This window comes from Tachysurus vachellii, chromosome 17 (assembly GCF_030014155.1).
Source record: "Tachysurus vachellii isolate PV-2020 chromosome 17, HZAU_Pvac_v1, whole genome shotgun sequence".
NCBI lineage: Eukaryota > Metazoa > Chordata > Actinopteri > Siluriformes > Bagridae > Tachysurus > Tachysurus vachellii.
The window spans coordinates 15,174,693-15,187,527 of NC_083476.1; the positions used below are offsets into that span (position 1 = coordinate 15,174,693).

Below are 12,835 nucleotides of genomic sequence, written 5' to 3' on the forward strand. Positions count from 1 at the left end.
GGTGAAGCAGAAGAGTTTGCGCCTTTAATATCCTCGAATTATCACATGCAGATGCCATTACAGACACAGATTTCATCAATCAATGGGAGGCCTCCTCCATAGCTTAGAAACTTCAATAGTTTTTCAAGCCGTCCAAACTTCATTTTCTCTCACTGTTTTCTCGAATCTCCTTTCATGAAGTTGGCTGTTTATATACGGCTGTCAGAAGTGCTTTTGTTGGTGTTTTCTTGTGAGTGGCATTTAGGTGAGATAGGTAGGACTGCCTGAAGGCCCCTCAAAGGCAATGCACATATGTTGCACTAATTAGTCTGGGAGGGTGGACTGGGACGATTTCACATAAGCCTGAACTGATTTCTGCCTCACCAGTGCTGGCTGGTCAGCAGAACGATGAGGCCCTGTGCGAATGGAGTGTTGCATTTGGAGAAGGAGGACAAGCCCAGGTCTAAGACTAAGCTGATTTCCCAGTAGGCATTGCTCTATCCATATGTTCAGAATATAATCTACAGTAATCTCCATCTCATGATTTTCAGTCTGTAGGCTTAAGCAGGCTCTCACGCACTGGGGAAGAAGCCACTGATGGCCAGGTTCATTACTGCTTCCTCCCTCTCCCACGCTTCCTCATACTATATCTCATCTTTCTGTTTTTTGGCAACTTGTAAGCAATAATGCTCATGATATAGAAAAATACACTGCTCCTATATCATCTAAAAATTAAACGTTTCTTACCAGCAATTAAGGGTCTCACGATAGATCAAAGTTACACAAGTGCTAAAGACACCTATAGACTCCTCCCTGCTGACACAGTAACTATACCTGGCCAAAAAGCTCATGCTGGGATGGGGAAACATCTTTTCTGTCTGTAGCCTATGCTCAGTCGTGAGTGTGAGCCAACAACTTTTTGAAGTGAGGACTATATGAGAGATACCTGTTCACGCTTCCACCCACTCAGGAAGTCAAAGGTTTTCATTTGCACTATCCAGGAACTGGCTTACCCACTGTGAGCTAGAACTCTTATTATGACTAGACCAACCCAAGCCAAAAAGCATCCCAAATTACAGTAAAAGCTCGATCCGAATGAATTTTTTTAGAACCCATGCTAGCAGTGTCTTCTTATAAAGAGTGTGCATATATCGCTTATAATATAAGGCTTCTAATGGAATTGTGAATCACAATTGCTAAAATGGTAGTTGACGGCAACTGTTTAATGTGCACTAAATCCCATTCTATAGAGGTGGCTGCTCTCTGCAGCAATAGGCCATGCTGAAGAGGACGGCTGGTGTCTTGTCAACCAGCTAGGAGAAATTTCTACTGATACTACTACTCTGGGGAAATGAGGAAAGCATCTGAGGAATTCCTTCTGCCTGTGCTAAGTTTGTATGCTCCTGGAAGGGACATCTTATCCTGGATTAGCTGTGACAAACCGCATTTCCTTCCATTTTAAAGCACAGCAACAACAGTCCCTTGTGTTGAACGTGTTGTACTCAGCATTGCATAATGTTAGACTGAAGCAGATAGAAAGCACCCCAGCAATCATTTGAAAAATTATTTGAAAAAAGTAAAAGAACACAAGGAGGAAACCAGCCATTTAACTGACCATTTAAATTCCCTTTATCAAGAAATACACACTCACCTATCCTATCGATGTCCATTCAGTTAGTCTATATTGTCTTCTTTCTGCTGTCCTGCCTCTTGTCACCCACCCTGGCCCAGCTATTTCCACCCCTGCATACTGTTAATATGGCTCTGCGGGGGTTACCACGGCTGGCAGTAATGATAGAGTTCCAGGCAGAAAGGGGTGGCTGGCATAAAGGAGAAGATGAACAGACATTGAACAGAGAAAAGGGCAACTAGGAAGCTAAGTCAGTTATGGCTCCATTGTTTTTCTCTCCGTCTCTGCAGGATTGCATTACTGAGACATGAAAGATAGGTTCTGACCCTTTGAAAGTGTGAGATGCAGCACAGCTCAGTAATGGGTTCCTTCCCATAATGCTGTTGTGACCGCTAGCCTGCTGTCGCTGTGCCTAAATTGCCAGATAAAGCAGTTGTGGTTTTGAAAATCAGATAAGGATGCATTCTGGTTTAGATTTGTGTTTGTATTTTTTTTTGGGGGGGAAGGCCTCATCAAGTTTCTTTATTTCTGATGTAATTACATTTTTAATATGTTTAACCAGCAACCTTTCAGAATAACCCCAGAGATTTCATAGAAGGAAATTGAGTAGAAATTGAATTGAATCTGGTCAGGGTTTGTCATCGACAATGGGCCCTGCTGTAATGTAATCACTAATTATCGCAATTTGTCTGAACAACAAAGAAAAAGTGAGATGGGGACCCTCGTTCTTAATATGCTGTCCTGTTGGGAGCCTGTTGTTGTTTTCATTTGCATTCGGATCACATGGAATATTTGGACAGATGTAGTGCCGTGAGGACTACCCAAAGGTTCTCCAGATTTAATGTTGCTTGCCTGCTACAATGATTGCCTTATGTTACAATCTTTGTTGAATAATGGTAAATTGCTAAATGGATCTACAGATTGCTGCAGACTGCAATAACTATAAACTAGGCTACTTAGAGTCTGGCGTACTGTTTTATACGCAAACTCATTCCCCTTAACTACACATGACTTCCCATTTCAATGAAATATATCAATTTGAAATCCATTCCAATCCGTATTTACAATGAGAAACCAGTGCATACCTTTGGGTGGATAGAGTGGGATAAAACATTCTACACAAACCTCTCTTTTAAGTGACAGGAAAAGATTGGGTCAATGAGATTTTTAATTACATTTTCACAATGGCACAGGACTGCTTCTGGGCTGGAGGGACACAGGTAAATGCAGACAGGCTTTGTAATAACACATCTGTCATCCATCTGCCCATAGGCCCAAGAGCAGAGCTCTTTCATTACAGTCTGCTCACACGCTCACAACGGCAATCGCTATTGCTTAATTAGAAGATTAGAGGATCCAATTAGAAGATCTCCTGTCTCAGAGATCAACACATCCTTTGAAATGAGACACTTTTGTTGCCCTGAGGGTCGCCATTTCCTTCTTGTCAATTTGATTGTGTCTGAGCAAGTGCAATGGGTTTCTGCCAGCCTGTGGGCACACTGGCCAGGTTGTCCTTCATCAGAGGTTTGGATTTCTTAGGAGAACTCCAAGCCACATTGACATAGCCAAAACTGGAAAGCCACTGGAAAGCCAAAGTGTAATGTCAGCTGTGCTTACTTTTCTTACTGATTCTTTTGCAAGCCTTTTTTGTGTTATTTCTCACTTAGCACTCACTTCAGCAGATCCTGGTATATTACTGGCCGTAAATTTCCATGTGATATTAAAAGAAGAACCATCAATTAATCAGAACCAAATTGTTTTGTATAAGAAATTATATTTTAAATCTAAAAAGTGAATTCATTTTTTAAAACAGACTTTTAAAGAAAAAAAAAGGTTTTAGGAAACAAGGCTGGTTGTTTTAAATACCAGTTATTTTTGCCAAGTTTAGTGCTAAATATAGCTCTCAACCCATAATATTTGAACTGAAGACTACTCTAATATACAACATGCTGCTAAGATTTTTTTTAAATCATCTCTTAGCCATAATGCACTAGGGTTGGCTGGTGCATTTATAACTAACTGCAAGTATGAATTTCAAGTATGTATTATATTTAGACACAAACTGTAAACTACTCTAACAGGTTTAGCAAAGGCCATTATAATTGTTCACTGGAGGATAATATCTATTGCTTCCTGAATTTCACTTGAGAAAGTTATTAGAACTGGCCAATGATTGCCAGAATCCATGCTGATAAAACAACGGCTGTATTAGCTTTAGGAATTTGAGTAATTACCTATGAGAGCAAGAACAAATGTAGCTACAGGCTTTGCTCATACAGGAAGAAAGATCAGTGCCCTTCTCTGCATCTTGCATTAAAAGACTTCAATGTGAAGGACCACATTTGACAACACTAAACTTTGGAAATGGTCACAGATCTTTTTGTCAATATGCAGTGTCTTTTTTTTTTTTGTAGAATTCTAGACAATTCTACGATTAGATATTTTTTCATCTTATGTGAAAAAAAAGTCATTCAAATGAAAAAGTCATTCAAAAGTGATAGTGAAGTGATAAAGATAATACATGTTGCGGTCATGCTGAAGGATTGTGATAAAGGAAGAGAATACCTGGATCGATACATAATAGTTTGGCTTGCTTTATCTCTTTGTCCACCACGCACCATGTTCTAAAGACTTTAATAGTGTGAGCGTGATGACAGACAAGGTCACACCTTTTGTTTCCTCTGCAAGTCTGAAGATGTGCTTCAGGGAAACACTGCTGCATTTATTTGATGACCTTATCTGGTCAATTGTCCAACTACAAATCAACTTTATTGTCTCAGGTGACTCCTAACCAGTAGACATGAACTCCATCATCAAAAGCCAGTTTCGAAGCGGACCAGCATGGAAAGCTCCTGAGACCTCTTCTGAGACCCTTGGAGCAAAGAGTGTGCTCTTCTTATTCAGGCCAGATTGCTTTTGCACTGGTACTTTACTAGGCCTGGCATTACACCTAGCTTTGTTTGTTTACTCGCTAGCTTTCCATCTGCTGGTTGTCTTCATTTGGACTTTGAACGCCGGAATTAAATGTCAGCCTCAGGTTTTCTCTTCCCTTTGTGCCGCTGCGAGATGGGACTTGTGGAGAGTTTGTGGGTTTTTAGTTGTGTCCATTATATCATTCCTTTTTAATACCATCCTCCCAATGGATTTTAGTTTGAAGCTTTGCAACTGATGTGATGCCTCAGTATGGTTTTGATATTCTTTTTGAATGTGCCATGTATGTGAGCTAAAAGTGAATCCCGCTTGCAAAGCTGCTCAAATTGATACTAATCATATTTTCCACTCAATCTAAAAGCTAATGCAGTGAATTGGTGCAAGCACAAGTGTAAACCATATGGCATAAAGCAGTCAGGTTAAGAGGTGTTATATAAACACCTGTGCCAGTGCATTTTAACCTAATGCTTTGTACGTTGCCCATTCGTTTTATGGACAAATGTTTGGGTTTGTTACAGATCCCGTAGCTGGTGTTATACAATTCTACTTGGTTTTCCACAGACTTTTTATCCAGCTCTTGTCCATAAGTCAGAACTGAGCTTGGCTGAAGGTTTTCCTGTGGATTAGCCTGCAGAGTTCCACATACAGACATTGTCTGCTGTATTTCTCTACAGTCCAGCCAGTAGCCTCTGGCATGGACACCAGGAGTCCGTAACAACCCTACAACACTACAGGACACAGATATTTGAAAGTGTTCTTTGTCTAAAAACTGGACAGAGCTATGCTTTGTAGCTTATCCATGCTGTAACTTAAAACCAAGTGTTCATTTTTGATGGTGTGCAGTATTTTGAAATGAAATTTCTTTTTCTTTATCCCAACAATGATCCTCTGCCAGCTATCTGAGATGATTAAACGGAGGTAGGGTGTCAGTTTGCAGTAACGGTCTTCCTTTAATAGTTTCCTTTACAGTAATAAACATAACTTCAGATTTAGAATAATAAGAGAAAGCGTCATCTTTTCCAAAGAGCTAACTACACAGTCACAGTCTCCACATCCAGCTTTAGAAAAGAGGAATTCAGGAACCATGCTCTTTTCTCCCACTCTCATCTAACCCTACAGGCTTTCCAGTCCCTTTCATTACAGTTCTAAATGTTAAACACGAGTACTGTTTGCGGTAATCATTCACAAATAAGCAGCATGCAATACATTTCATTATCTTATCTATTGTACTCAATTGAGATGAGAGCAAATTTTAGGGGTTTCATTAAGACACCAATTTCTCAGAATTATTGAATATTCTGGAGGCAAACTGTCTAGATGAGATTAGATATGGTTGTTTGTGAATTACTCACTTCTAAACCATCTGCCTCTGAAATTACACATTACCCAAACTGGTTGACTCACAGTGGACCCTTATTGAATTAGAATTTCATTCATTGTGTTAAGAGTGGCCCTGGATACCTGTGTGCCACATGCAGCAAGAGCACAAGCTTCAATCTTCTCTTTCATTGTTGTGGCTGTTCTCTGCACACCCCTTCATTTATCTTCTGACAGTGGAGAGAAGAAGGGGGGGCACTGAGAGAGACAGAGTGAGAGAGAGAAAGAAATCTTTAAAAGTTGGATGGGATAGGACAGCCCTCTCCACTACTTGTACTCCACTTGTTAAGTTAATTGCTATCAAGTTCGCTCAATCTCCAGTTTAGCAGAGCCAATGGACAGACTGACAATATATCAAATGAATGATGACACACTTAAAATTTTTATCTGTCCCATATAGCAAGGCAGGATGAAGGCTCTACACTCATCTGAACGGCAACAGTTCAGTCTTGATCAGATCATATTTCGAGTATAATCTATAAGGATTAAAACACAACAGGACATGCTGTTATATAAAGCGAATCAACAGCAGGGTGGTGACATGGTGCAGATTACAGCAATTTGCCAACTAGCTTTTTAATTAAAGAATGACAGGCTGTACTTTTTATTTATTTAATTACACTTGCTTCAGTACAGTTTTATTATAGTCACTGTTTTACATCTATCTGATGCAATGTCACTGATAACTTCTTCAAAAATGCTAAATAAACACCTCCTCGCAGAAAATTGTCACCATATCAACAGTTACTATAGAAACGATAACATAATAGAATGAAGATTAACATGGGCCTTGCAGCTAGCACAGGTCTGAAAATGAATCGACGTCTTCCCATCAGACCTACCAGAATGGAACCGTCAACTGTGCTGTTGTATAGAAATGGTCCAAAATGTAAAATGGTGTACATATGTACACAGGTTTCCATGCTTTGACATGCTGCTGCTTAGTTATCTCAATTATATGCAGTTGTCATTGCTGTAAATGACCCGTATCTGACAAAACATCCATATTAGATCAAGAACTGTCTCCCGCCTAGGTGGAAGGTAAACTCGAAATGAACGCACTGATTCTATATCATGTTTATCCCTCCTTGTATGTTTATTTTCTGGAGTGCTGCTGACGGAGCCTTGTTCACATTAACATCTTAATAAGAGAGTGTGCCAAACTATGTCCTTACCTTCTCACTGAAAAGATTGAATTGGGTGTCAGGCAGATTCCTGTTGACTTTAATTGAATCTGCTGTCTGCATGGGGACAGAAAACATCTTAAAAACAACACTATCAGGTTTATCAAGTAATTTTTGGTTGTTTTTGGCAGCTACCACTGTGGTATTATTTCCCCCTGCTCCCAGTCTCACACACAAGTTGTTTATAAGGTGAGATTGGGTGGGATGTTGTACAAGCACACCGATGTGTGTTTTCACGGTTTTTGTTATCCTCTAATAAGTTGTGGCCTGTCGGTTTTTGTTTTTGAACTCCCTCAGGAAATCCAGCAGCCCTCAGATTTAGACCAGAGATGAGTGTGGGAGATTGCCGTGAGTAAACACATAGGGCTGATCAACTCCTCGTGACTGGATTACCAAGCGCTGGATTGCTCGGCCGCTCCAGCAATCCTCGCTTCCTTCCTTTTCCTTCGCTGTCCTTTTCAATCAAGTCAGAGGGTGAATTTTTTGGTCAGGCGTTACGGAACAGTAAATATAGACTTTGAAATGCACTAGTGGACGTGTCTGTCTTGATTCATGATTTTCAGGCCTTTGCTTTTTTTTTTTTTTACCAGTGATGAGTTGGTGTTGTACTGTGGGAGTGAACTTGAACTGTCTTGGATGTGAGGTGAAAATGATGCTGAATCCTTACAGAGTGCAGGCTTCAGCCCATTTTCCTTTCCCATCTCCCACCAAACTCTTTAATTTCCGAGCTAAGTGTGAAATATTGATGAAAAATTTTGAGCCTTCTTTTCACCATGAAAGAACCAATCAAGTCCACAAGCCAGCATTAACTTTGGGTTGTCATGGATGCCTACACTTGATCAATAAACTTCACATATCATTACAGCGGGCTGCATCTGAGGTGCCTGCCTTGTTCTTGGCCTGGAGTGGTAGAAATCTTTCTTAAAAATTGCCTGTGATTCACATTCTTAGTCTCGAGGGCAAAGTGTATTTCAGTGCCAGATTCATTTAAGGTGTAGTACTGAGCTTTTATGCTACTGATATGAGGACATGGACCTTTCAAGTCAAAGCCTATCTTTTTTATGAGAATTGTTGCCCTGTTAACTGCTTTTCTGCTTTCCTAACTACTTTCTCTGGTGGTTTGTGTTTCTCACTTAAGCATAGGGTTCAGCTAATTGGTCTACAAATCCTCATATGGGCTGTGGTAATAAAAACAATGGTTAATAACATAACAAGTTATGTTGATCTACTTATGAACTACTTTGTTTGAAAAAATGTTCACTGTATGTGATTAAATGTTCTAACATTTTCCATTTTCCTAACTATTTGTGTGCTAAGGTGTTTGAAGACTCAAAGGTCTAGTAAAAAGTCCTGTTTACTGGAAGTGTCTAGTTTTTTTAACCTCAATAAATAAATTCTATAAGTAAACACATAAAAACCCTAATGGTCATTTCCATTAAAAAAAAGGACTTTTTTTTGACCTAAGTCCAGTAAGTCCTAAATTTGTCCTGGAATAGACATGGCCATGTTTCTGATGCTTTTTCCAGAAAGGGAAAAAAGGAACATGGTTGCTGTTTTGTCAGACTGTAAATTGTTTCTGACACTTGTAAATTGCTTTTAAGACACACTCTAAGGAGTGCAACCCTTTGAGAATCTTCAAAACCCTCCTATTTGCCTTTTTTATGATTTCTACAATCTGTTATTTTTAAGGTGTCCACTTTTTTCTGTGTATTATTTTGTCCCAGTAGACTCCAGAGCAGGAGCAGGAGCTCAAAGAGCGGTGGACCATGCTGTCATCGGAGGGGTGGTGGCCGTCGTGGTCTTCGCCATGCTTTGTCTTCTTATCATTTTGGGCCGATACTTCGCAAGACACAAAGGTTCGTAGACAGCTTATTACCACACAAATTGCACTCTCATTCTAAGATGAGGTCAAGAGACCTGGTAATTATTTAGGCAAAGATTTTTGGTGGAAAGGACTCTGCAGAGGCACAGCATCTTGCTACAATTCTTTGGTGTTACGTGGCTAAGATTGGCATCCCTCGGGACTAAGTGCAGTTCTGTGTTTTTATTATGAAAAAATAGTCCAGTTTTCATTGCGGCTACTGCTTTCATTATCAAGCAGTAGACTGTAGGGACAGGAATAATACCACTCGGAAATGAAGTTTGAAGTGGCGTTGTTATTCTCACCACCTTGTTACATTTTGAAGGTTAATCCTGAAGTGCAAGTCGGCGCGAATGGAAAACACCGGCGTCTCTGATTTGGAGAGGTTTTTCATGGAAATTGAAGAATATATTTTCATAAATTAATGGTGACTTTGAACAAAACGATCAACAGGCTTGTTCTTCAGAAACATGTGCCATGCCCATTTTGCAATGATTTGCTGGTTTTAATGGTGCTCATTTGCTATTGCAAATGAGAGCTGAGGAAATGTATTCTGTAATCAAACTGTCTCCCATGTTTTATCATCTGAAATTGGTTTGAGGCGCCTGCCACGTTTGCATATAAAAAGCAGCATAGTGGTACAGCCTGCAGCGCTGCACGCACCTTACTTACAGGCATCCCACTCGCATTTTAAAGTCTGTGTGATCGACACTCCTGGTAAATTAAAGAAGCCACTCCAGACAGTCTTTTAAGACCCACCGGTTGCATCAGTCAGATGCCGTAGGGTGTTCAGAGCGTATTAGATTTATCATTATAACTTTCTGTGAAACTTCCTTACAGGTACCTACTTCACACATGAAGCAAAAGGGGCAGACGATGCGGCCGACGCCGACACGGCCATCATCAACGCTGAAGGTGGACACAACAACTCGGATGAAAAGAAGGAATACTATATCTGATTGTACAAATCTCTGGTTGTGTTGTTATTATTATTATTATTATTATTATTATTTTTATTTGGGTTTTTTTTTTTTTTTGGATTGTTGGGATGGGAGGGGCATGGAGGGGTTAAGAGCAGTTTTTTTTGTTTGTTTTTGTTTTTTTGCTCTTCTTCCTGGGGATTGAGTGATGTAGACTACATGGACACCTGAGATGATTTAGCCATTGTCTTTGTGGAGTTGGAGCTGGTGGGGATAAAGGGTTGGTGGTCAGGGGGTGGAGGGGATGGGATGGGAAAGGGGAAGGGCTGTGGTTGCCAGATGTTACCATGTATCACTATAGAAAGCTTCACCATTGAACACCTCCCAAACTGCTGGTACTCTTATATTTTTCTTTCGCCTTCAGTTCTGACCATTTGCAGAAACTTCTGTGCCTTCTTCTGAATTTCTTTTCTCTGTCAAGCTTTTGGTTTTGAACTCCCGACTTGGCATGCTTTCCCAAGCATAAGCGCAATCCTCGTTCCTTCATCCGTGTTCCTTTTACCAGTGTCGCAGTCTGCTTTCCTATGAGGGTAAATATACACAGCGCCTCAAGACACTCCTGCACTGTGTAGGCATCAAGTTCTTCTACTGCAAACCAAAATCCCATCATATCTGATCCTCTATACTGTGAGAAGGCCAGGTTATATGGCAACATTTTCCACATCCTTTTATTGATTCCAGAACATGTGTATTACGTTTTAAATATCCAAGAATTCAAAATGAGGAAAAGTAAAAGTATGACGCATTAAAGACCATTCAATCCCACTCAGTTGTACATTAGTGCTATAGGAGAGGACTGCACCTCCTTCTATCTTGGCAGGCCTTTCTGCATTGCTACAGAATGCTTCTTTTTTTTTTTTTAAATATTGCCTCGGTGTCATCTGTTTGGTTTTCAAATTACATGTGCCAGTACGACGTGCAGGCGAATTATTTTCATCTTGACATTCTGCACTTACAGAGGCACATTGTTTGGTTGCACTCAGCTAGATGTTGTTGAAACCCTTTTTTTGTGGATATTTATTGCTTGGGTATAATGTTGTCTTTTTTTCTTTTGCTACTGTCATATGGAAATGTTGCAAAAAAAAAAATCCATAATGGTAAAATAATTGCCATGACATAAAAAAGGTCAAACCCTTTTTTTTTCCTTTCTTTTTGTCGTTAGAAATAGATGCTCTAGCTTTCTTGAGCTGGTGGTGATGGTCCTGTAGCACATGCTTATCTGACTACCTAAAATATTGTCAACGCAAACTGTGGGTCTGTTAGTACTGTAGGTTTTAGATTTTGGTTTCAGTATATATGACTTGACAAGTGTAGGATGCAACCAAGATGTTTCTTTTGGACTGTGGGATGTTCTATAATATAATTATACTACCTAAGGACAAATCCTCAACATTTCCTCATGTAGACGTTGTAGTTATGTGCTAATGATGACAAACCCCAGCCGTGATTATGGTACATATCGATCTATCTTAATAGTGGTGCAGCTGATCTAAATGCTGTCTCTAATTTTACAACAAACTTTAAAAAAAAAAAGAACCAATGTTTAGTCAAAGGTAACTGATTATATTACGAATAAACAGAACAATCAGAATTCAGTACCAGTGCTCCATTCGTACGTAATCAGCCTACCTGATTGGCTCTGTTGGTTTAGGATTAGAGTTGAATTCTCCAGGAAATGGTTTGTTATTAGTGTTTAATCAATTTAAAACGGTACATAAATATCTTACCATGTTCCTGATTCAAAGTTATAGAGATAAAGAGATTTCCATAAACGTTTTTTTGGCATTGGTCACAAGTCTGTTTGTTTTTTGATTCACAAAGGATCTCCAGAAGTCCAATTTCAATGTTTGCATAAAGAACATACAATTTTTCTGATTCAGCGTTTATTCAGAATGGATTTGTGTAGAATTTGTTGAAGTCTGTATAATAGTTAGTATATGGGTTAATTGAGAAATCGGCATTTTGGAGCGAGTCCTTTCTTTTGTTTTCCAATCCAAATCAATAAATGACTAAAGTCAAAGCTTTATAAACTGGCCCTAGCCCTCAGCTTCACTTCACCAGCATGATGATGAACATGTTCACAATCGTTTGTATGCTGCCAACATGCTGATCAAAAGATGAACAGGTCAGGTAGGAAGTTGAATCTATACTAAACAACAAACAAACAGATTTATGTACTGTATTTAACCATATGTGCAGCTCCACTAACTCTGTGAACTGAATTGGAAATCCCGAATGGGTTCAGTAGAACTGATCAGCCCCGAGATGTGTGTGTGTGTGTGTGTATATATATATATATATATATATATATATATATATATATATATATATATACACACATCATATATACTCATCATTAATGTAACTCGCACTCGTCTTTTACCTTCTGTAAATTACTGTACACTTTATCGCTGAAACTAACAGAAATCAAACATGTCGAACACACTGGTGTTTTCTGCTGTCGCTCTAAATCTGGTTTAAAAAAAAAAAAAAAAAAAACTTGAAGTAAGCAGGGCCTTCTTCAGAATGCATCCTGTACCCCTGGATGAAGAAAAAAGCTTCATTTCTCATATGTGGAAAAAATTATATATATATATATATATATATATATATATATATATATATATATATATATATATATATATATGTAAGCATCTGTAGCTCAGCCGACAAAAGTGTATATGGATGTCGTTTTCCAGAACTCTGACTCTTCCTCTCATGTCAAGTGCAAACCAATCAGTTTAAAGCTGAGGGTACTTTTTATGAAGTTATGGTTTTTGCTCGTCACATTGTGCTGTTGAGTAGACACCATGCCCTGCTGACCTCTTGTGTGTAAATAGGACAAATGAGGTTAGGGAGAAATCACTGTCACGCTTTGCTTTATTTTGTTATT

At 39.2% G+C, this 12,835-nt stretch overlaps 1 protein-coding gene across 6 annotated transcripts in view; it reads left to right on the forward strand.

Moving 5' to 3' along the window:
* The window catches only part of cadm1a (cell adhesion molecule 1a), a 280,906-nt gene extending 270,761 nt beyond the window's left edge, over nucleotides 1–10,145 (forward strand). For 3 of the 6 annotated variants that reach the window (XM_060890347.1, XM_060890349.1, XM_060890351.1), the window contains 2 exons: nucleotides 8,826–8,957; nucleotides 9,803–10,145. In XM_060890347.1, coding sequence (XP_060746330.1) covers nucleotides 8,826–8,957; nucleotides 9,803–9,921 — 251 coding nt within the window. In that variant the 3' untranslated portion in view covers nucleotides 9,922–10,145. The remainder of the gene's footprint in view (nucleotides 1–8,825; nucleotides 8,958–9,802) is intronic. The other 3 variants (XM_060890348.1, XM_060890352.1, XM_060890350.1) reach the window with 1 other exon arrangement.
* Nucleotides 10,146–12,835: the final 2,690 nt, after the last annotated feature.